This window comes from Dendrobates tinctorius, unplaced genomic scaffold, assembly GCF_039654945.1.
Source record: "Dendrobates tinctorius isolate UK_male_01 unplaced genomic scaffold, ASM3965494v1 ptg000062l, whole genome shotgun sequence".
Taxonomy (NCBI): Eukaryota; Metazoa; Chordata; class Amphibia; order Anura; family Dendrobatidae; genus Dendrobates; species Dendrobates tinctorius.
In genome coordinates this window covers 23519124-23544271 of record NW_027361730.1, presented here as the reverse complement: position 1 = coordinate 23544271, position 25148 = coordinate 23519124, and the positions used below count along the sequence as shown (strand labels likewise).

General features: G+C 46.2%; 1 protein-coding gene across 2 annotated transcripts in view; it reads left to right on the top strand.

Annotated features, from left to right (window-relative positions):
• USP3 (ubiquitin specific peptidase 3) overlaps positions 1-25148 on the top strand; it is a 65626-nt gene that overhangs the window by 31278 nt on the left and 9200 nt on the right. For both annotated transcript variants that reach the window (XM_073579386.1, XM_073579387.1), the window contains exons 11-12: positions 3429-3506; positions 16530-16648. In XM_073579386.1, the coding sequence (XP_073435487.1) occupies positions 3429-3506; positions 16530-16648 (197 nt within the window). The remainder of the gene's footprint in view (positions 1-3428; positions 3507-16529; positions 16649-25148) is intronic.

Below are 25148 nucleotides of genomic sequence, written 5' to 3'. Positions count from 1 at the left end.
TCTTTGTTTAACCCCTTAATCCCTTGTGATGTACTATCCCGTCCATGTGCCCTGGGACTTAATTCCCAGGGACGGGATAGTATGTCACAGCGATCAGCGGCACCCACGTGGTGAGCGCCGCTGATCGTGGCCGGGTGTCAGCTAATTATCACAGCTGATACCCGGCACAATGTGTCCACGTTAACCCGCGGTGTACCGGGGGTTAAAGGGAAGCATCGGCAGGGAGGGGGCTCCCTCAGTGCTTCCCTGAGCCCCCCACAGCAGTGCAATGTGCAGCGCTGCTGAGAGGGGCTCTTTCCCTACAGGTCCCCGGATCCAAGATGGCGACGGGGACCTTCGGGAGCCTGTAGGGAGCTGACTTCCTCAGTGCCTGCAAAGCGCAGGCATGAGGAAGTCTGCATCAATGCCTGTGACAGATCGCTGATCTGGCACAGTGATCTGTGATGTGACAGATCAGCGATCTGTCACAGGACAGTGATGTCCCCTCTGGGACAACCTAATAAAGTTTAAAAAAAAAATAAAAAAAGTGTAGAAATAATTTTAAAAAAATCGCTAAATAAATTAGAAAAAAAAAATATTCCCCAATAAATTCATTTTTTGGAAATAAAAAAGAAAAAAACAATAGAAGTACACATATTTGGTATCGCCGCGTCCGTAACGACCTGCCCTATAAAACTGTCCCATTAGTTAACTCCTTTAGCGAACCCCTTAAAAAATAAAAATAAAAAACGAAGCAAAAAATAACGATATATTATCATACCGCCGAATAAAAAGTGCAATAACGCGCGATCAAAAAGACGCATATAAATATCCATGGTATACCGCTGAAAACGTCATCTTGTCCCGCAAAAAACGAGCCGCCATACTGCGTCATCCGCGAAAAAATAAGTTATAGCTCGCAGAATAAAGCGATGCAAAAATAATTATTTTTTATATAAAATTGTTTTCATTGCATAAAAGCGCCAAAACATAAAAAAAGACATAAATGAGGTATCGCTGTAACCGTACTGACTCGAATAATAAAACCGCCTTATCAATTTAACCGCACTCTGAGCGGTGTAAACACACCCCCCAAAAGAAATTCATGAAACGCTGGTTTTTGTTCATTCTGCATCCCAAAAATCGGAATAAAAACCGATCAAAAAATGTCATGTGGCCGAAAATGGTACCAATAAAAACGTCAACTCGTCCCGCAAAAAATAAGACCTCACATGACTCGATGGGTCAAAATATGGAAAAATTATAGCTTTCAATATGTGATGATGCAAAAACTATTTTTACAATAAAAAGCGTCTTTTAGCGTGTGACAGCTGCCAAATATAAAAACCGCCATAAATAGTACATCAAACCCCCCGTTATCACCCCCTTAGTTAGGGAAAAATAATAAAATAAATACTTTTTTTTATTTCCATTTTCCATCTAGGGTTAGGGGTGTGTTGGGGTTAGGGTTGGAGTTAGAATTGAGGGTTTCCACTGTTTGGGCACATCAGGGGCTCTCCAAATGCAACATGGCGTCGGATCTCAATTCCAGCCAATTCTGCGTTGAAAAAGTCAAATGGTGCTCCTTCCCTTCCAAGCTCTGCCATGCGCCCAAACAGTGTTTTACCCCCACATATAGGGTATCAGCCTGCTCAGGACAAATTGCAAAACAACTTTTGGGGTCCAATTTCTCCTGTTACCCTTAGGAAAATAAAAAATTGGGGGGCAAAAATATCATTTTTGCGGAAAAAAATGATTTTTTTATTTTCACGCCCGGGCGTTATAAACTTCTGTGAATCACTTGGGGGTTCAAAGTGCTCACCACACATCTAGATAAGTTCTGTGGGGGGGGGTCTAGTTTCCAAAATGGGGTCACTTGTGGGGAGTTTCAATAGTTTAGGTACATCAGGGGCTCTCCAAATGCACATGACACCCGCAGACCATTCCATCAGTCTGCATTCCAAAACGTCACTATTTCCCTTCCGAGCCCCAACGTGTGCCCATACAGTAGTTTTCTCTTACAAATGAGGTATCAGCGTACTCAGGACAAATTGGACAACAACTTTTGGGGTCCAATTTCTCCTGTTACCCTTGGGAAAATAAAAAAATTGGGGACTAAAATTGATCATGTTTGTGGAAAAAATACGATTTTTTTATTTTCACACCCAGGCATTATAAACTTCTGTGAAGCACTGGGGGGTTCAAAGTTCTCACCACATATCTAGATAAGTTCCTTGGGGGGTCTAGTTTCCAAAATGGGGTCATTTGTGGGGGGGTTTCCACTGTTTAGGTACATCAGGGGCTCTCCAAACACGACATGGCGTCCGATCTGAATTCCAGCCAATTTTGCATTGAAAAAGTCAAACGGCGCTCCTTCCCTTCTGAGGTCTGCCATGCGCCGAAACAGTGGTTCCCCCCCACATATCAGGTATCGGCGTACTCAGGACAAATTGCACAATAACTTTTTCAGTCCAATTTCTCCTGTTACCCTTGGTAAACTAAAAAAAAAATTGAACCTGAAGTATTTTTTTTGTGAAAAAAAGTTAAATGTTCAATTTTTTTTAAATATTCAAAAAATTCCTGTGACGCACCTAAAAGGTTAATAAACTTCTTGTATGTGGTTTTGAGCACCTTAAGGGGTGCAGTTTTTAGAATGGTGTCACTTTTGGGTATTTTCTATCATATAGACCCCGCAAAGTGGCTTCAAATGTGATGTGGTCCGTAAAAATAAAATGGTGTTGCAAAAATGAGAAATCGCTGGTCAATTTTTAACCCTTATAACTTAACAAAAAAAAATTTTGGTTCCAAAATTGTGCTGATGTAAAGTAAACATGTGGGAAATGTTACTTATCAAGTGTTTTGTGTGCCGTATCTCTGTGATTTAAGGGCATAAAAATTCAAAGTTGGAAAATTGCGAAATTTTCTAAATTTTCGCCAAATTTCCGTTTTTTTCACAAATAAACGCAAGTTATTTGAATGAAATTTTACCACTAACATGAAGTACAATATGTCACGAGAAAACAATGTCAGAATCACCGGGATCCATGGAAGCGTTTCAGAATTATTACCTCATAAAAGGACAGTGGTCAGAATTGTAAAAATTGGCCCGGTCATGAACGTGCAGACCACCCTTGGGGCTTAAGGGGTTAAAAGGGACTTTAGGCTTTCGGTTTCAATTAATGCTAACAAACTGGTGATCAAACATTTTTAGGAATGTTTGTTCTCCGTTATGGTCCTGTGTAAACATGACGGAAATTGCTCAACGAATGAGCATATTGTTGGAGGAATTGATGATAGACAAGAATTATATTTAAAAAAAAAAAAAAAAATTACAGCAGAAAATGCAGCTATTAGGTTGTCAGAATTGACCCCTCAGAATTGGGATTGAGGGGCAATCGTCAGCAGAGTGACTATGCTGTTAGTCTTATCACTAATTTTTCTCTTTGTAGATCTCTCATTAGACATTCCTAGTCAATTCCGTAACAAACGAAAGAACCAAGAAAATGGACCAACATGTACTCTTAAAGGTATAGATTGCTATAGTTTGTCAATGATTTCATTGTAAATTCTAAATATTTCAGCTTTCCAGGGGTAAACCTGGCAGCCAACTTCACATTCACTGAGCATTCATCTGTTTGGCACTGGGCATGTAACCAGCATTTATGTATAAAGTGTATTCAGCTTATGGCTTGCATAGGTCTGCACAGAAAGGATTATGGCAATTACAGTAGCGATAGGTAAGAAACCTGTGCAAGCATTGACCTTACTTGTTCACTGTGATTTATTTATTTTAATTTTAGTTTAGTTAAATAAATCTTTGAAATAAAGTTGTAAGAGAGAAACAGTGTGCGTTTATTATTACTATTAATGTGTTTTTAAAAACTTTCCTTGAATTGTCCATGTTGGAAACACACTGAAGTACATATGTATGTAGAGTCTCATCTGTGTATAGTGTTGCATCTTCCGTCTGATGAAAATAAAATTACTTTCCAGGTCACCACCTGACAGCACATTGGGAGGATGTCCTTCTCATCCGCAGTGGGACAGGAAACCACGAGAGTTCAAAAGGATCCTCCCCCTACCATCACTCAGTGTTTTTCCTGTCCCACTGCGGATAGGAACGACAAGAGGAATGTCCGTTCCATGCAGATGGTCAGGATCGGGGGGCCCAGCCTTTTCCCTACCTACCTGGAGAAATCTGCAGCTGAAACCCGATAAAGGGTCCCTCAGCTATCCCGGTGTAGCGCTGCTCCCGGATGCAGAGTCGCTTCCTCCTGACGGGGGCTCTCGACTCTGGACGCCACCACCGCCAGACCGCCTCTGGGAGCCGACTGAGCCCACAAGCGGCTCACCGACAGCGACCGCACCTGCCTGCCTGGAGAACCCGTCGCCGGTACCCGGAGTCAGAGGAAGGCCGAGGGCGCCGCAGCAGTCGACCCCATCCACGGGGCGCGCTACACAGAACGGGCGCGTCACTTCGACAGGAGCAGGGCGCGCGTCGCAGGTGGGGGGCGCGTCATCAGCGGGGACGCGTCACTTCCGGTCGCGTCGTCAGCCGGGGGATGCGTCATTTCCGGTCGCGTCGTCAGCCGGGGGACGCGTCACTTCCGGTCGCGTCGCCATAAGCCCGCTGTCAGCCACCACCCGGTCCCACAAATCACAGCGGTATAGGCCCACCAGGGAAGTGGGCAGGCGTCCGTAGAAACGGACCAACGGTGCCACCAGCCAGTCTAGGCCCAGCGGGACTGCTTTGTCGCAGACGGCACAGACAAGGTGGACGCAGGCTCTGCTCCGGGGGACCAGGGGGAGACCCATCGCCACTTACAGGTCTGTGTCTCCACAGTGGCTGACAGACAGCGATCCACCATTACCAATGGAGGACCAGAAGACGGAGACGGGAGCAGAGAGCCAGGGTCACGTGAGTAACCTCTGAAGAGGTCACTGCAGAGCCCATAATGATAGACCCCACAGAACCCGTATTTTATATGTTCTAGGGGGGAGCCTCCACCTCAGAGAAAGGACCCTAAGCGGAAGGATAAGAAGTGTCTGGTTTGCTCTAAGAAGCTAAAGGACACGTGGCAAAAGACCCTCTGTGGCGCTTGTGCAAAGCGTATAGTGGGGGAGGAGCAGGATACTTTCATGTCTAACATGAGAGCGATAATCAGAGAGGAAGTACAGGCCTCGGTATCCGGTCTAGCAACTTCCCAGACCCCGCAGGCGAATCCCCACTTATCCAGAAAGAGACAGAGGGAATCGGATACGTCGTCTGAAGACATTCTGTCCGAATCAGATGCAGAGGAGGAGGAGATCAGAGAGCACCCGGAAAGGGGAAGGAAATATCTCTTTTCGTCTGGGGATACAGACGAACTATTAGGGGCGGTACGGCAAACTATGCAGATCGAGGAACCCCCTCCTTCCCGCTCAATTCAGGATGAAATGTTTGGAGGGTTGCGCTCCCAGACTTCAATGGTCTTCCCAGTAAATACCCACATACGGGCAATGATACTGGAGGAATGGGAGGAGGCAGAGAAAAGATTAACTATCCCCAGAGACTTTAGGCTTCGTCTGCCGTTTGACCCTGAGGAGGTCAAAGTCTGGGAGGAGGTCCCTAAGATAGACATCCCAGTGGCAAAGGTATCAAAAAAGACAGCAATTCCGTTCGAGGACTCCTCAAGCCTGAAGGAACCCCTAGATCGGAAAGCAGATGGGCTCTTAAAAAGGGCCTGGGAAAGCTCAGCAGCGGTCATAAAAATGAATATAGCTGCAACGTCAGTAGCGCGCTCCATGCATCTATGGATAGATGACCTGGAGGAGCAACTATCAGATAGAACCCCGAGGGAAACCATTCTGAAGTCCCTCCCTTTACTGAAGTTAGCTACTGGGTTTTTGGCCGACGCCTCGGCAGAATCTGTTAGGTTCACGGCCAGGAGCCAGACCTTGTCCAACACAGCCAGAAGGGCTATCTGGCTTAAAAGTTGGGGAGGCGACATGCAATCAAAAAATAAGCTGTGCTCAATTCCCTTCTCGGGGGGCAGGGTCTTCGGGCCCGTGCTCGATGATATCCTGGAAAAAGCCTCAGATGAAAAGAAAGGGTTCCCTGAAGAGAAGCATAAGAGATATCAGCCCTTTCGTAGACCCCGTTACAACCAGAGAACGGACTACAGGGGGAAGGGCAAGTCGGGTCGATGGAGCTACCCCAAGGGGGGCGAGGGTAGAAATAGGAACAGAGATAACATCTTTTCCGGCCCCGGGTCCAGCTCCCGAAAAAAATGACGCCACCAGAGTAGGGGGGCGATTGCTCAAGTTTGCAGGAGAGTGGCAGAAAATTACCTCCAGCCCCTGGGTACTACAGGTCATTTCTCAGGGGTACAAAATAGAATTCAACTCCCTGCCCCCGAACAGGTTTCTAGTCACCAATTCGCGTCTCAGTTCCGCTTCCCCCATGTGGTTGGACATTCAAGATCTCCTACTCATGGGAGCGATTGCTCCGGTTCCCACCCAGGAAGAAAGCAGAGGACACTACTCAAGCCTCTTCGCAATATAAAAACCCTCGGGGGAGAACAGAACCATAATAAACCTCAAACCCCTAAACAAATGGGTAACATACAGACGCTTCAAAATGGAATCAATAAGATCTACGATTCCACTCCTGGGGAAGGGAGCAGTAATGTGCACGCTAGATCTAAAAAACGCGTACTATCATGTCCCTATCCACCCGGATTACCAAAGGTACCTCAGATTCGCGGTCGAAAAAGACGGCACGATTTACCATTATCAGTTTCGCTGCCTACCTTTCGGCCTTGCGTCAGCCCCGAGGATTTTCACAAAAATGATAGAGGTAGTGGTCTATGTAAGAGACCGGAACATCTTGGTGGTCCCGTATCTAGACGACTTCCTAATTATAGCCGATTCGGCAGCCCAGCTCAGGGCCGACTGTCAGTCTGTGATCTCCACGCTGCAGAGTTTAGGATGGACCGTAAATTGGTTGAAGTCAGATCTTGTACCCAAGCCCAAAATAAAATTCTTGGGGGTCATGCTAGACTCGAAAAGAAGAATGTCTTATCTTCCAACCGAAAAGCAGACCTTGATGCCGAAGAAGATCCGGCAATTCTCAAAGAATCGAGTATCGATCAGGGACGCAATGAGAGTCCTGGGGCTGATGACTTCATGCATTTCCTGTGTCAGATGGAGTCAGTTCCACTCCCGCGACCTGCAACGCGCAGTCCTAGCATCCTGGGACAGAAGGCAGAGCTCACTGGACAGCAAGATACTGTTGACCCCCCGAGCCAGAAGATCGCTATTGTGGCGGACCATTCCGAGAAACCTAAAGAGGGGTGTCTCATGGGTTCAGTCACCGGAGGTTGTAGTAACAACGGATGCGAGTCTATTCGGCTGGGGCGGACATGTCGCAGGGAAGTATTACCAGGGACGATGGAGTCCGGAGGACAGCAACAGGTCCTCCAACGTCAGAGAATTGCATGCAGTCTGGAAAGTACTGCTCGTCGCCGGGTCTCACGTGAAGAACAGACACGTAAAAATTGTCAGACAATACCACAACAGTGGCCTTTCTCCTTCACCAGGGCGGACCAAGACACCCAGCACTTCAGGGCTTGGCGGATCAGATTTTCAGATGGGCAGAAAAGGAGGTCCTCTCAATCTTGGCCGTGCATTTGGAGGGCTCCCGGAACCAGATCGCAGACTTCCTCAGCAGGAAAAGGATAACTGCGACAGGCTGGGAGCTCAACGACGAAGTGTTCAGCAGCCTGTGCGATCGTTGGGGACAACCGACAATAGACCTGTTCGCGGACAAATGGAATACAAAGCTCAGGACCTTCTACTCCCTGAACCCCCTGGGAGATCCGGCGGGAATAGATGCTCTATCACAATCCTGGAGCAGGGGTCTGTTGTACGCCTTCCAGCCCCTAGCCTTCGTGTCACGGGTCCTCAGAAAGATCTGCGAGGACAAAGCCAGGGTCATACTGGTGGTTCCCTACTGGCCAAGAAGAAGTTGGTTTCCCCTACTCAGGAAACTAGCGGACGAGGAACCCATTCTCCTGCCAAGAAGAGAAGACCTCCTCCATCAGGGCCCGGTCCTACATCAAAGACCAGAGGCTTTCCAGTTGTCAGCCTGGATCCTGAACGGCAGGTCCTAAGAGCAAGAGGTCTATCGGACGAAGTTATTTCCACCTTACAAGCCAGCAGGAAACCCGTGACCGTGGCGATATATAACAAAATCTGGAAGAAGTTCTGCAGCTTTTGTGGAGAGGCGACAGTCGGAACTGACCAGCCCAACATCCCGAAAATACTTGATTTCTTGCAGGAGGGGTTCAGAAAAGGCCTTAGGCCCAGCACGCTGAGAGTGCAGATAGCAGCCTTGAGCGTGTTCTACGACACAGCTCTATCATCACACCCATGGGTAGCACGGTTCTCGAGGGCGGTGAAAAGGCTAAAACCCCTAATTAGAAAGAGCATGCCACCTTAACCTAGTCCTCAATACGCTATGCAAACAGCCATATCAGCTAGGGGCAGAGATAAATATCGGTAATCTCTCTCTCAAAACAGCCTTTCTAGTGGCAGTCACCTCCGCCAAAAAGTTAGGAGAACTGCAGGCCTTATCAACCCAAGACCCCTATTTACAGGTGTTTAGTGACCGTTTAGTCCTAAGACTCGACCCGGCTTTCCTGCCCAAAGTTATCTCGAGCTCTAACATGAACCAGGAAGTAGTACTCCCTTCCTTTTTCCAGTCTCCCAAGAATAGCAGGGAAAGAACCTACCATAATTTGGACGTAAGAGAAACTGTACTCAGGAATCTGGACGCAACCAGACCCTGGAGACAGGATAGCAACCTCTTTGTGCAATACAGAGGCCCCAACAAGGGGAAGAAAGCGTCAAAATAAACAATAGCAAGGTGGATTAGATCCACTATTAGCATAGCATACAGATCACAGGGTCAGATTCCCCCGGGGAACCTTAGAGCCCACTCAACCAGGGCCATGGCCGCTTCATGGGCAGAAAGGGGGGGAGCCTCGGCAGAACAAATCTGCAGGGCAGCGTCTTGGACCAGTCTTAGTACTTTCTCCAAGCACTATAAACTAGACATAGCATCCACACAGCTTACTTTTGGGAGAAACGTACTCCATGCAGTAGTCCCACCCTAGGACCAATATACTTTGGTACTACTCCAGTGTGCTGTCAGGTGGTGACCTGGAAAACGGTAATTAGACCTACCGGTAATTGTGTTTCCAGGAATCCATCCTGACAGCACTGTTAGATCCCTCCCGATAATACTTTCGATACAACTGTGATGTAACATGTGTATGAAGAATGTTGGTATAGAGACTATGTTTGCATCCATCCAGATGTGTTAGTTTGTGAGATCACTGAGGGATGGTAGGGGGAGGATCCTTTTGAACTCTCGTGGTTTCCTGTCCCACTGCGGATGAGAAGGACGTCCTCCCAATGTGCTGTCAGGATGGATTCCTGGAAACACAATTACCGGTAGGTCTAATTACCGTTTTTCTGGTCCTAAACTGGAAAACTGACAAGTTAGAGGCTGGAAAGAAAGGAATTTAGTATTTAGTCAACTTACAAATACAGCAAACTTGACCTAAACCAGTGATAGACTGATACATGGGACCCTGCCGGTGAAGGGTTAGACAGGTTTCCCACTGGTATGAAGAAGCCGTAGGGAGAAGGAGGAAAAAAGCCATACTACCAAAGTCTGCCCCCTGCTCCAGTGCTGCCGCTTCGGAAGTGATGATGTCCCAGTCACTCTTGACCATTAGCCATCGGTGGCTTCAGTGGTCAGGTAAATGTTGGTTGTGACTTTCTAACTTGCAGCTCAAAACACACCAGGGAAGCGGTAGCTGTGGTTAAGTATGGATAACTTGTCAGAAAGCTCCTTTAACACATTGGCCACTTATGTCAGTGGCTGAGTTTCTTCTTTCATTGCTGCCTGATATTTACGTACCCCAATGAATCAAAATTATACAGTATTATATGAACAATATTGGCGTCCTATGACTTTCCCTTAGCGTCTTAGTAATGTCTTCAGCAGTTAGTCGCTGATTGGGGGGCAATAATGACGTCAGCGGTCAAAGTGAGGGTAGAAGCTGCTTGTACGATAGTGGGTCGGGGCTGGGTATTGTAGGCCTTCCTGGAGAGGTGTGATTCCAGAGTAGCCTAAAAACCCATTTAAAATTGTTTATTAAAAGTAATTTTTCTCTTTCGCCTCATTTGGGGACACAGGACCATGGGTGTTATGCTGTTTGCCACTAGGAGGACACTAAATGAACACAGAAAAAGTTAACTCCTCCTCTGCAGTATTCACCCTCTCGCTGGCTGAGATTTTCCCAGTTCTTGCTTAGTGTTTGTAGGAGGAACTTGGGTCTGGCTTCAGACCCCACCGTTTTTATTTTCGATTTTTGAGTTTTCTGAAAATTTTTATTTTTTAATGGAGTGAAGGGGGCAAAGGTTCCTTTTAACGGCTCGCTTTCCCCCGAACCAACAGGCGAGAACGCGGAGTATATCTCCCCGTACCCTCTCTTGCGACGACTGGGCATACCTGATTCTTCAGGGCGACTGTTCCTTCATGGTCCCGATCTCCCCGCACGGATAAAAGGGGCGAGTGCACGGAGACTGAGGGGCACTTCTGATGCCCCTAAATTAGCCCCATAGCCTCTCCATCCCCATAGGGAGGATCGATTGAGGTATACCCCTTTAAAAACTCCTCCAGATTTGCTGCATCGCCCAGGAGGATGAGATCTGCAGCTGGGTCCCGGACAGCGAGGTCTGTGTGAGCACCGGATTGGAGGTATGGGGTCAGGTCTGGTCCTGGGAGAAGCGCTGACCTAGTGTCAGCGGCGGTACGTCGGCACCCCGTCGCGCCCCCCCCGTTCTTTTCCTTCATCTGGAGCTTAGCGCTGGAAGGCCCAGAAATTTAGTCCCCGGCTTTTTGGCCGGACTAGGCCGCAATTTACATAGCGCCACCCATGTCCTTGGTGCTTCTCGCTCTGAGCGAGAAGTGCCCTGTTAGTCTCGGGGGCCATGCTTTTTTACCTCAGCCTGCTCTGTGATGGCTGTGGGGGGGGGGGAGGGGGGACTAGCACTGACTGATAGCACCTGGCGACGCTGCAGGACCACCGCTATTCCTCCTGTGGAACACAGCATCAGGACCGTGGGTATGCTGCATCTGTCCTCAGAAGAAAGCTCAACCCCTTCTCTGCACATTCCCTTCACCTGCAGCCCAGGCTCTGCCTGTAACCCTTTCCGGGGCACTATGTCTCAATCTAAGGAAGCCAAAAGGGCTACTAAAGAAGCACACTGCGTTCTTTACCTCTTGTGCCACTTGCAAGACTGCCTTGCCCACTGCCCAATCTAATCCGTTATGCACAGATTGTTACCCGGGTTGTGCTCAAACGCCATCCGCCACTGGGCCCTCTGCGTGGGCTGCGTCCCTGTCACGGTCTGTGGAGTCAATGACCAAGGCTATAGACTCCCTCTGTGACTCCTCTTTAAGTCAAAACATGCCTTCACTGACCGAGGAGGGCTCTGGCGACGGCCGGGAACCGTCCACCAGCAGGGGCCTTACTCGTTCAAGGGATGGTCAGGTTTCAGGTCTCTAGAAAGCGGACCCATGACGCGTCCCCCAGTCACGCTCGTGCTTCAGCATCTGCGAGCTCTGTCTCTCGCTCTCCCTCTCCCAATGTTCGCAGTGAACATGACTCTGAATACGAGTCTGACATGTCAGTACCCCAGAATCCTCCCAATGACAAAGAATCGCTTGATTCTCTTAGAGTCAGTCAACAGGATTCTGAAGTTGGATGAGGACAATATTCCTGCCCCGAAACACGTTGTATCCTTTAAAAAGACTAAACGTGTGCACAGGGTATTTGCCAGCCGTCCAGAGACATAGAGACCGGCCACATAAACGGTTTTTAGGTCAAAAGTCTATTGAGGCTAAATACCCTTTTGCTCCAGAACTAATGAAGGATTGGTTACAGTCCCCTTCTGTGGATCCTTCTATATCGCGTCTTGCTTCCAAAGCCCTCCTATCTGTTTCTGAAGGTTCTTCAGTCAAAAACCCCTCTGATCGTCAGATTGACTGACTACCTTGCCCGCTCAGTTTTTGAAGCTTCAGGATCGGCACTCTTTCCATCTTTCGCGGCGACTTGGTTGGCTCAGGCTATGGCCGCCTGGGCAGAGGTGTTAGTTACTGCCATACAGGATAGCAATCTTCCTCGGGAGGCAGCCAGCATCACCAATCAGATAGTTCACGCAAGAGACTTTGTAGTGGACGCTTCTTTAGATGCCGCCAATTGCACTGCACAGGCAGCCGCAAATGCAGTCTCCATTAGAAGAGGCCTATGGCTCCGTGACTGGCGGGCGGATTCCACTTCCAAAAGATCGTTGACGTCTCTGCCTTATCAAACCGGTCGTCTATTTGGAGAGAAACTGGATTAACTCATCTCTGACACTACCGGGGGGAAGAGTAAATTCCTTCCCCAACAAAGGCCTGTGCGGCCGTTTCGGAATCAACAACCGACTTGTTTTCGGCCCTTTCGCAACAATTCCAGTTGGTCCTCCACAACCTTCTCTTCTCGGGTTGGTCCCCGCGTGGTGACAGAGGTTCCCAGGTCTCATACGGACCTAACCGCTCTTGGAAACCCAGGCCAATGGCATCCGGATCTAGGGGAGCCAGATCCTATAGATCCTCTACACAATGACTTATTGCGGTATCCGGCGGACACCGACAAAGTAGGCGGTCGTCTACTTTCATTTAGTCAGACCTGGCTCGCGGTCGTCCACGACGAGTGGGTCAGGGAGCTGGTGTCCTCTGGATACAAAATAGAATTCTCTTCCGACACGTTTTTTCCGGTTCTCACCTCCCAAGACAAAAGCCTTCCTTCGGGCTGTTCATACGCTGCAAAGGGACTGAGTCATCAGGGTTTTTATTCAAACCTTTTTGTGGTTCCAAAGAAGGACGGTACGATGTGTCCCATACTGGACCTCAAGCTGTTAAATCAATTTGTCAAGGTACGGCGAATCAGAATGGAATCTCTCCGTTCAGTCGTCGCCTCCATGGAAAGAGGAGAGTTCCTAGCTTCCATCGATATCAAAGATGCTTACCTTCACATCCTAATTTGTCCATCCCACCAGCAGTTCCTGCACTTCGCATTTCTCAAGCAACACTTCCAGTTTGTTGCCTTGGCTTTTGGACTCACCACCGCCCCCCAGAGTCTTTACCAAGGTCGTGGCGGCTGTCATGGCCATTCTTCACCCTCAGGGAGTGGTGGTTCTTCCGTATCTGGACGACCTACTGATCAAGGGTCTGTCCCTTCCAGCCTGCGAGGAATCCGTAAATATCACAGTAAATACACTTTCTCGCCTGGGTTGGAAGACAAACTTTGAAAAGTCTTCTCCAAGACCGGCTCGGCAGGTTTCCTTTTTGGGAATGATCTTGGACACTTCCTGCAGGTTGGTCATTCTCCCTCCAGAAAAGATCCGAGCCTTACAACTGGGAGCGCTGACTCTTTCCTGACCAGTTCCTCACTCCATATGTTTCAGCATGGGGATTCTCAGAAAGATGGTAACAGCGATAGAAGCGGTCCCATTCGCACAGTTTCATCTCCGCCCTTTGCAGCATGCGCTGCTGTTGACTTGGGACAAGAACCCGTTCTCCCTAGACTGTCTGTTCCTTCTGTCCCTGTGGGTCAGGCAGACCTCAGGTGGTGGACACTGGAATCCTCCCTGAATCAAGGGAAGTCTTTTCTCCCAGTACGATTGTTGGTGGTGACCACCAACGCAAGTCTTTGGTTTTTCGCAATCACACGGCACAGGGTCGTTGGTCCATTTGAGAGTCTCGTCTCCCTATCAACATCTTGGAGATACGAGCGATCAGACTAGCCCTACTGAGTTTCCACCATTTCCTCGCAGGTCACCCCATCAGGATCCAATCTGACAACGCCACGGCTGTGGCGTATATCAACCTTCAGGGGGTACTCGGAGCAAAATGGCCATGCACGAAGTGAGTCACATCCTCTGTTGGGCCAAGACCAACCATTCGCCCATCTCGGCAATCCACATCCCGGGGGTAGAAAATTGGGCGGCGGACTTTCTCAGTCGCCAGGGCCTTGCCTCAGGAGAGTGGTCTCTTCATCCGGAAGTTTTTCAACAGATTTGCCATCGCTGGGGGACTCCGGATGTGGATCTCATGGCCTCAAGGCTAAACAACAAAGTTCCTTGATTCATTGCCCGATCCATGCGCCATCGGAGCAGACGCCCCAGTTCTGCCATGGCACCGATTTCGACTCCTGTACACTTTTCCCTCTCTTCCCTTGCTTCCAAGGGTCATCAAGAAAATCAGAGCAGAGGGGGTACCAGTGATCCTAGTCACGCCAGATTGGCCACGCCGGGCATGGTGCGCAGAACTAGTCTAACTCATCGCCGACGTTCCCTGGCAACTTCCAGATCGCGTGGATCTACTCTCACAGGGACCGATTTACCACCAGAACTCCGGGGCCCTGTCTTTGACGGCGTGGCCGTTGAATCCTGGACTTTAGCACAAGCTGGTTTTTCCCACGAGGTGATCACCATGATTAGTGCTAGGAAGCCTGTGTCCATGCTCATTTATCACTGCACCTGGAAGATCTTTTTCTCGTGGTGCAAGGACCGTGGTCGATCCCCTCTGGTGTTCTCCATCCCTTCCATATTGGAATTCCTACAATCCAGATTAGAGTCAGGCCTCGTGCTTAGCTCGCTTAAAGGCCAAATTTCAGCTTTGTCAGTTCTATTCCAACACAGAATTGCACCAAATTGCAGGTGAAGACGTTCATTCAGGGAGTTTCCCATGTGGCACCTGTCTAGAATAGGCCATTGGAATCATGGGACCTTAACTTGGTTCTCGGAGCCTTACAGGAAGCCCCTTTCGAACCACTGCAGGACGGGCCACTAACTGTTCTCTCTTGGAAGGTGGTCTTTCTAGTGGCAATTACATCAATCAGACGAGTTTCGGAATTGGCGGCCCTGTCCTGACGTCCTCCGTTCCTGAATTTTCATCAGGACAAGGCAGTTCTGAGGACGTCCCCGTCTTTCCTGCCCAAAGTCGTGTCATCCTTTCATCTCAATGAGGAAATTGTTTTGCCTTCCTTCTGTCCGGCACCAGTCCATCGTATTAAGAAGGCTCTTCACACCCTGGATGTGGTTAGCGCTCTTAGACGGTACATCTCGCGGACCCTGTTCCTGCTTCCAGAAGGGCATAGGAAAGGTCTAGCCGCCTCAAAAGCCACACTAGCCAAGTGGATTTGCTCGACTATTCACGGATCCTACCGTGCCAGGGGCATGCCTATTCTAGCAGGGATTAAGGCGCATTCTACCCGATCAGTGGGCGACTCTTGGGCCATTCGGCACCAGGCGTCGGTAGAACAGGTCTGCAAGGATGCAACTTGGTCCAGTCTGCATACCTTTACAAAACATTACCAAATTCACTCTCAGGCCTCTGCGGATGCAGCTCTTGGCAGACGCATTCTGCAATCGGCAGTACCACAGCATTAAGCTAGTGGTACATGGGGTATTAGCAGTTGTATGCTCCCCACCAAGGGACTGCTTTAGGATGTCCCATGGTCCTGTGTCCCCCAATGAGGCGTAGGAGAAATAGGGATTTTTGTGTGTACTCACCGTAAAAGCCTTTTCTCCGAGCCAATCATTGGGGGGACACAGCACCCACCCTGTTTAGCTTATTGGATTATTGTATTGTGCTTAGGTTGTGACATAGTTATTGTTCTTTATGTAATGCTTCTACTGCTTTTTCACCGAACTAGGGAAATCTCAGCCAGCGAGAGGGTGTATACTGCAGAGGAGGAGTTAGCTTTTTTCTGTGTTCACTTAGTGTCCCCCTAGTGGCAAGCAGCATAACACCCATGGTCCTGTGTCCCCCAATGATTGGATGAGAAAATGATTTTACGGTGAGTACACACAAAAATCCCTATATTTTAAATAATGCCATCTTCACTTTACTGTTTTGTTCTAACATAATAGTAACGAATCAGAAATATATATTTAGTTTATTTATTTTCGTATGTCATTATGCTGATCGTGGCTGTGCCGGGCAACAGACATTTATCAGTCTATGCTTTTGTAGTTATCCCAGTACAGTGTATTCGAAGCAACTTTGCCGTTAATCTTTAAGTTTCTCACCGTTATATGTCTCCACCCTTATGCAGACCCTTTGTAGCCTGATACTGAAGCCATACTTTCGTCCATTTTCCCCTACTTCCCAGTAAACCTACCAGATGTGTGATAAAATAAAGGACACGCCAAATGGAGTGTGACTGTAGGTTCATGCTATGCATTGCCACCATTGATTCACATACATCTTTAAAGGCACCGTGGAAATAAAACTACAGTAAACCATTAGTCAATATTACTTGCAAAGCTAATTATTTTCTGTCATTGTGATGATATAATACAAAATGGTTAGGAACGTTCCCATACTGCATTTTTGCGACTTTATCATCATGCGGGTATTTAACTTATCATATCTTTCATTCAAGACTGCCTACGCAGCTTCACAGACCTCGAAGAGTTAGATGAGACCGAGCTCTACATGTGCCTGAAATGTAAAAAGAAACAGAAGTCCACCAAAAAATTTTGGATCCAGAAACTACCAAAGGTAGAATATGGACAGGAGTATTTGACACTTTACTAATTGCTTTGTTAGAATTCTGCTATGTAAGGTATGGTACTCGCAGTCCTGATTTGACTTCAGGCCGTCCCCACTAGGCTGGAAACGCACATTCAGGTTTTCGAGCCATAGCCAGAAATGGGTCAAGAGGAAGAAGAAGTCATTTTTTATATTTACCATTCTCCTTGAATCCAGAAATCAAGTTCTGGCTTTTTGTATCAATTTTTAGGGAATGTTTTTGAGTCAAAGGCCAGGTTCAGACAAGTAGTTTTGGTCTGTCTGCTGTTAATGTTCAAAATGGTCGGCACATGGCTTGCTGACTTTTGTTGGCATATGTGCTAGTGCACTTTAGCAATTTTGAGTGGAAAAAAATCTAACTGTTTGAATTAAAACCACACCAATTTTTCTCTTCCCCGACATAACATTCTTGTATATAAGGATGGTCTATTCTGAAAAATGCCATTATTCACAACGCAAATCTAATCTAGATCAGCCACGTAGTTTGAAATGAAAATCAGGGTTAGTTACAGGTTACACAAGTGTTCTCACTGAGAAGAAAACGGTTTAGTTTTAAAATGGTTTTTATTACTTGCCATTTACCGATTTCCCTGGTGTTTGTAGTAGAAAAAAGTTAGTTTAAACTAGGACCCCCCCACTCTTCCTATGTCCTCCTAAGGGTATATTTTAACTTTCAATATACTTTTATGATTTTTAATTTTTTTAACCCTTTCACGACACATGAGATGTATTGCATATATATCATATATCGTGTCCCTGACTTTGATGCAGACTCTGATGCAGAGCCAGCGTCTTTCCCCGCACATGACCCGTGATTTAATCAGCGGTCATGTGCTTTTAACAGCCACGGGTGGATCGGAGCTCCACTCGCAGTTGTTAACCATTTAAAACATGCACCAGACGGAAGTACATGATAAATCCAGCCCATTGGCGCCCCTGTCACGTAATTAGGGAGGTGCCGATGGGTTGTCATGACAGGTCTGCTGAAGACCCCCATGCCTGTCATTACAATACTCCTGTGAACACAGGCTAATGGCTGGTGTTCATAGATCGTGATTTCTGCTATACATAGCAATTCTCAAGCCCTGCTATGTATAGCACATCGCTGCTTCAAGTCTCCTAAGGGGATTATTTAATAAAGTAGAAGGCTAAAAAAAAAAAAGTTTTCAAAAATATTAAAAAAACACAAGTACAGATTGTCCCCCTTTTGCACCATTGAAAATAAAACAACAACAAATACACATATTTGGTATCACTATTTAGAAATGTCCTCTCTAACTGCATAACAAGAAAAAAAATCAAAATGCCATAATGATGTTTTTTTGGCCTCCACAGCATTGCCATAATATGCAGTAACAGGTGATCAAAACATCGTATCTACGCCAAAATGGTATTGGTAAAAATGTCAGCTCAGGGTGCAAAAATAAGCCAGCCCCAGAACCTGAAAAATGAAAACGTTACAGATCTCGGAATATGACGACAGACGCAAAAACTTTTTTTTCTCACAAATTTTGGAGTTTTCACAGCTTAACCCCTTAATCCCATATGACGTACTATCCCGTCCATGTGCCCTGGGACTTAATTCCCAGGGACGGGATAGTACGTCATAGCAATCAGCGGCTCCCACGTGGTGAGCGCCGCTGATCGCGGCCGGTGTCGGCTGATTATCACAGCTGACACTCGGCACAATGTGTCAGGCGCGGTCACGGACCGCCCCCGACACGTTAACCCCTTGCACACTGCGATCAAACACGATCGCGGTGTACCAGGGGTTAAAGGGAAGCATCGTCAGGGAGGGGGCTCCCTCCGTGCTTCCCTGAGCCCCCCACGGCAGCGCAATGTGCAGCGCTGCTGCGGGGGGCTCCTTCCCTGCTCGAGGAAGCCTGCTGCACTGCCTGTGACAGATCGCTGATCTGTCAGTGATCTGTGATGTGACAGATCAGCGATCTCTCACAGGACAGTGATGTCCCACCTTGGACAGTGTAATAAAGTAAAAAATAAAAAAGTGTTAAAATGATTAAAAAAAGTCACCAAATAAATTAGAAAAAAAAAAATTCCCCCAATAAATTCATTTTTTGGAAATAAAAAAACCCCAAAACAATAAAAGTACACATTTGGTATCGCTGCGTCCGTAAAGACCTGCCCTATAAAATTATCCCATTAGTTAACCCCTTTAGCGAACCCCTTAAAAAATAAAAATAAAAAAAACACGAAGCAAAAAATAATGATTTATTATCATATCGCCGAACAAAAAGTGCAATAACGCGCGATCAAAAAGACGCATATAAATATCCATGGTACCGCTGAAAACGTCATCTTGTCCCGCAAAAAACGAGCTGCCATACAGCATCATCAGCAAAAAAATAAAGTTATAGCTGGCAGAACAAAGCGATGCAAAAATAATTATTCTTTGTATAAAATAGTTTTCATGGCATAAAACCGACAAAACCTAAAAAAACGACCTAAATGAGGTATCGCTGTAACCGTACTGACCCGAAGAATGAAGCCGCTTTATAAGTTTTATCGCATGCGGAACGGTGTAAACGCACCCCCCCAAAAGAAATTAATGAAACGCTGGTTTTTGTTCATTCTGAGTCCCAAAAATCGGAATAAAAAGCGATCAAAAAATGTCACGTGCCCGAAAATGGTACCAATAAAAACGTCAACTCGTCCCGCAAAAAATAAGACCTCACATGACTCGGTGGGTCAAAATACGGAAAAGTTATAGCTCTCAATATGTGGTGATGCAAAAACTATTTTTAGGCTGGGGTCACACTGGCGATTAAATCTGACGAATGCAATGCAATAAAAAATCGCATTGCATTCGTCCCAATGTTATTCTATGGGGCAGCTCCCATCATGCGATTTTTGATCGGATCCGATCCTCGGATGCTGCGATTGTCACCGATTTTCGGATCGGATTCGACAATGCAAGTCTATGGGTGCGAGAAAAAATTGGATTGCAAACGGACCTGATGTGTGAGTTGCGGTAAAATCGCACTAAAAGCCCAGTTTTTTAAAAAAAATACAGTAATATCACAGTGACCGGTTAAATAAAGAAACGAATTAATAGATCTAGACACACTATATATATATATATATATATATATATATATATATATATATATATATATATATATATATATATATATATATATAATATAATTTTATACATGTCATAGAGACACATTAATACATATATTTCTAATTCATACAGTTCATCAAAGCAGAATAGCCGCAGAAACAATTGCCGGCTTTTGTATAATTATTCTCCTGCCCGACATGAAATGACACATGGTTTACATATAGTTAACCATTTCATTTCATGTTTTTTTTAAATGTCTATCACTATTAATTATATGAGTGTTTGTGGGTAAAATTATGGAGTTGTAGGGGTTCATTTAAGGGGTTAATTTGTTGTATTAAATTGCAGGGACTCCTGCTGACGTCACTGAGGCTGCAGGGAGTCCCCGCAATTTAATACAACGAATTAACCCCTTAAATGAACCCCTACAACTCCATAATTTTACCCACAAACACTCATATAATAGTGATAGACATTTAAAAAAACATGAAATGAAATGGTTAACTATATGTAAACCATGTGTCATTTCATGTCGGGCAGGAGCATAATTATACAAAAGCCGGCAAATGTTTCTGCGGCTATTCTGCTTTGAACTGTATGAATTCGAAATATATATATTAACCCCTTCACTACCAAGGGTGGTTTGCACGTTAACTCCCGGGCCAATTTTTACAATTCTGACCACTGTACCTTTATGAGGTCATAACTCTGGAACGCTTTCATGGATCCCGGTGATTCTGACATTGTTTTCTCGTGACATATTGTACTTCATGTTAGTGGTAAAATTGTATTCAAATAACTTGCGTTTATTTGTGAAAAAAACGGAAATTTGGCGAAAATTTTGAAAATTTCGCAATCTTCCAACTTTGAATTTTTATGCCCTTAAATCACAGCGATACGGCACACAAAAAACTTAATACATAACATTTCCCACATGTTTACTTTACATCAGCACAATTTTGGAACCAAAATTTTTTTTTGTTAGGAAGTTATAAGGGTTAAAAATTGACCAGCGATTTCTCATTTTTGCAACACCATTTTATTTTTAGGGACCACTTCACATTTGAAGCCACTTTGAGGGGTCTATATGATAGAAAATACCCAAAAGTGACACCATTCTAAAAACTGCACCCCTTAAGGTGCTTAAAACCACATTCAAGAAGTTTATTAACCCTTTAGGTGCGTCACAGGAATTTTTTGAATATTAAAAAAAAAATGAACATTTACCTTTTTTTCACAAAAAAAATACTTCAGGTTCAATTTTCTTTATTTTACCAAGGGTAACAGGAGAAATTGGACTGCAAAAGTTATTGTGCAATTTGTCCTGAGTACGCTGATACCTGATATGTGGGGGGGAACCACTGTTTCGGCGCATGGCAGACCTCAGTAGGGAAGGAGCGCCGTTTGACTTTTTCAATGCAAAATTGGCTGGAATTCAGATCGGACGCCATGTCGCATTTGGAGAGCCCCTGATGTACCTAAACAGTGGAAACCCCCCAAGTGACCCCATTTTGGAAACTAGACCCCCCCAAGGAACTTATCTAGATATGTGGTGAGAACTTTGAACCCACAAGGGCTTCACAGAAGTTTATAACGTACAGCGGTACAATTAAAAAATCATATTTTTTCCACAAAAATGATCTTTTCACCCCCAATTTTTATTTTTCCAAGGGTAACAGGACCCTAAAAGTTATTGTGCAATTTGTCCTGAGTACGCTGATACCCCATATGTGGGTGTAAATTACTATTTGGGCGCATAGCAGAGCTCGGAAGGGAAGCAGCGCCATTTGATGTTTTTGGCTGGAATTGAGATCGGACACCATGTCGCGTTAGGAAAGCCCCTGATGTACCAAAACAGTAGAAACCCCCCACAAATGACACCATTTTGGAAACTAGACCCCCCAAGGAACTTATCTAGATGTGTGGTGAGCACTTTGAACCCCCCAGTGCTTCACTGAAGTTTATAACGTCCGGGCGTGAAAATAAAAAAATCGTATTTTTTCCACAAACATGATCTTTTAGTCCCCATTTTTTTATTTTCCCAAGGGTAACAGGAGAAATTGGACCCCAAAAGTTGTTGTCCAATTTGTCCTGAGTACGCTGATACCTCATATGTGGGAGAAAACTACTGTATGGGCACACATCGGGGCTCGGAAGGGAAGTAGTGACGTTTTGGAATGCAGACTTTGATGGATTGGTCTGCGGGTGTCATGTGCGTTTGGAGAGCCCCTGATGTACCTAAACTATTGAAACTCCCCACAAGTGACCCCATTTTGGAAACTAGACCCCCCACGGAGCTTATCTAGATGTGTGGAGAGCACTTTGAACCCCCAAGTGCTTCACAGAAGTTTATAACGCCTGGGCGTGAAAATAAAAAAAACATTTTTTTCCGCAAAATTATATTTTTGCCCCCAATTTTTTATTTTCCTAAGGGTAACAGGAGAAATTGGACCCCAAAAGTTGTTTTGTAATTTGTCCTGAGTAGGCTGATACCCTACATGTGGAGGTAAAACACTGTTTGGGCACATGGCAGAGCTTGGAAGGGATGGAGCACCATTTGACTTTTTCAACGCAGAATTGGCTGGAATTGAGATCAGACGCCATGTTGCCTTTGGAGAGCACCTGATGTGCCCAAACAGTGGAAACCCCCAATTATAACTCCAACCCTAACCTCAACACACCCCTAACCCTAATCTGAGCCCCAGCCCTAACCCTAGCCCTAACCCTAACCCTAGCCCTAACCCTAGCCCTAACCCTAGCGGGAAAATGGAAATAAATACATTTTCTTTTAGTTTTATTATTTTTCCCTAACTAAGGGGGTGATAACGGGGGGTTTGATTTACGATTTATGGCGGTTTTTATGTTTGGCGGCTGTCGAACGCTAAAAGACGCTTTTTATTGTAAAAATAGTTTTTGCATCACCACATATTGTGAGCTATAATTTTTCCGTATTTTGACCCACCGAGTCATGTGAGGTCTTATTTTTTGCGGGACGAGTTGACATTTTTATTGGTACCATTTTCGGGCACGTGACATTTTTTGATCGCTTTTTATTCCGATTTTTGGGACGCAGAATGAACAAAAACCAGCGTTTCATGAATTTCTTTTGGGGGGTGCGTTTACACCGTTCCGCGTGCGGTAAAATTTATAAGGCGTTTTTATTCTTCGGGTCAGTACGGTTACAGCAATACCTCATTTAGGTCTTTTTTTATGTTTTGTCGGTTTTTTGCAATGAAAACAATTTTATATAAAAAATAATTATTTTTGTATCGCTTTATTCTGCGAGCTATAACTTTTTTATTTTTTTGCGGATGATGCTGTATGGCGGCTCGTTTTTTGCGGGACAAGATGACGTTTTTAGCGGTACCATGCATATTTATATGCGTCTTTTTGATCGCGCGTTATTGCACTTTTTGTTCGGTGGTATGATAATAAATCATTATTTTTTGCTTCGTTTTTTATTTTTATTTTTTAAGGGGTTCGCTAAAGGGGTTAACTAATGGGACAGTTTTATAGGGCAGGTCATTACGGACGCGGCGATACCAAATATGTGTACTTTTCTTGTTTTTGGTTTTTTTTATTTTGAAAAAATGGATTTATTGGGGAATATTTTTTTTTTTTTTACTAATTTATTTAGCTATTTTTTTTAAATTATTTTTAACACTTTTTTTTTTTTTTTTTTACTTTATTACCTTGTCCCAGGTGGTACATCACTGTCCTGTGACAGATCGCTGATCTGTCACATCACAGATCACTGTGACAGATCAGCGATCTGTCACAGGCACTGCTGCAGACTTCCTCATGCCTGCGCTTTGCAGACAGTGAGGAAGTCAGCTCCCTGCAGGACCCCGTCGCCATCTTGGATCCGGGGGCCTGTAGGGAAAGAGACCCCCGCAGCAGCGCTGCACATTGCGCTGCCGTGGGGGGCTCAGGGAAGCACGGAGGGAGCACCCTCCCTGCCGATGCTTCCCTTTAACCCCCGGTACACCGCGATCGCGTTTGATCGCGGTGTGCAAGGGGTTAACGTGTCGGGGGCGGTCCGTGACCGCCCCAGACACATTGTGCCGGGTGTCAGCTATGATAATTAGCTGACACTCGGCCGCGATCAGCGGCGCTCACCACGTGGGCGCCACTGATCGCGATGACGTAATATTCCGTCCATGGTAATTAGGTCCATGGTCACATGGACGGAATATTACGTCAATTGTAGGTAAGGGGTTAATGTGTCTCTATGACATGTATAAAATATATACCGTATTTTTCGCTTTATAAGACGCACCTGATTATAAGACGCACCCCCAAATTTGGTGAAGAAAAAGAGAAAAAAATGTTTGTTAAATGGAGGTGTGTCTTATAATGCCAGTGTCCGTCTTACTAATCATATATATGTCCCTCATCCTGGTATCTATATAACCCCCATCCTGGCACATGGCCCCCTTGTGCTGGCACATAGCCCCCCATCCTATCCTGGATATGACCCCCCCAGTCACTATATGCCCCCCTGCTGGCACTCACATGGCCCCTCTCTCTTTATGCCTCCCTGCTGGTACGCACACGGCCCCCCGTCCCTATATTTCCCCTGCTGGCATTCACACAGCCCCCCCCCCGTCCCTATGTTCCCCCCTGCTGGCACACATTGTCACCCCGGTCCTATAATCCCCCCTGCTGGCACACATTGTCCCCCTGGTCCTATAATCCCCCCTGCTGGCACACATTGTCCCCCCCTCCATATATTTCCCCCTGCTGGCACACATTGTCCCACCCTCCATATATTTCCCCCTGCTGGCACACATTGTCCCACCCTCCATATATTCCCCCCTGCTGGCACATATTGCCCCCTTCCATCCCTTTATTCCCCCCTGCTGGCACATATTTCCCCCCATCCCTATATTTCCCCCTGCTGTCACACATGGCCCCCGTCCCTATATTTCCCCCCTGCTGGCAAGCACATGCTAAAATAATAAACAGTTAACCTACTGATGATTGCTCCTGCTCCCAGCTCTCCTGTGGCTTACCTGTGTCTGTGCTGAGTCATCCTCCTCCTGCAGGGCACACGCAGCTGCTGCTCATTCAAACAGCTCATTGTAGCTACAGGACCTTCCATGATGTGACCAATAGGAGCTGCTCAGCTGCGGTCATGTGACTCGCAGTGCACACTGGGAGTCATGTGACCGCAGGTCCTATGGTCACATCATGCAAAGTCCTGAAGCGATGAGCTGCCTGAATGAGCTGCTGCTGCCGCTCACCCAGCAGGAGGAGGATGACAGCAGACTCAGCACAGGAAAGCCACGGGGGAGCTGGGAGCAGGAGCGATCATCAGTAGGTAAGTGTCTATAGTGACTGGGGGTGAGTGCAGGCACATGTAATATGCACCGCTCCCCTGTC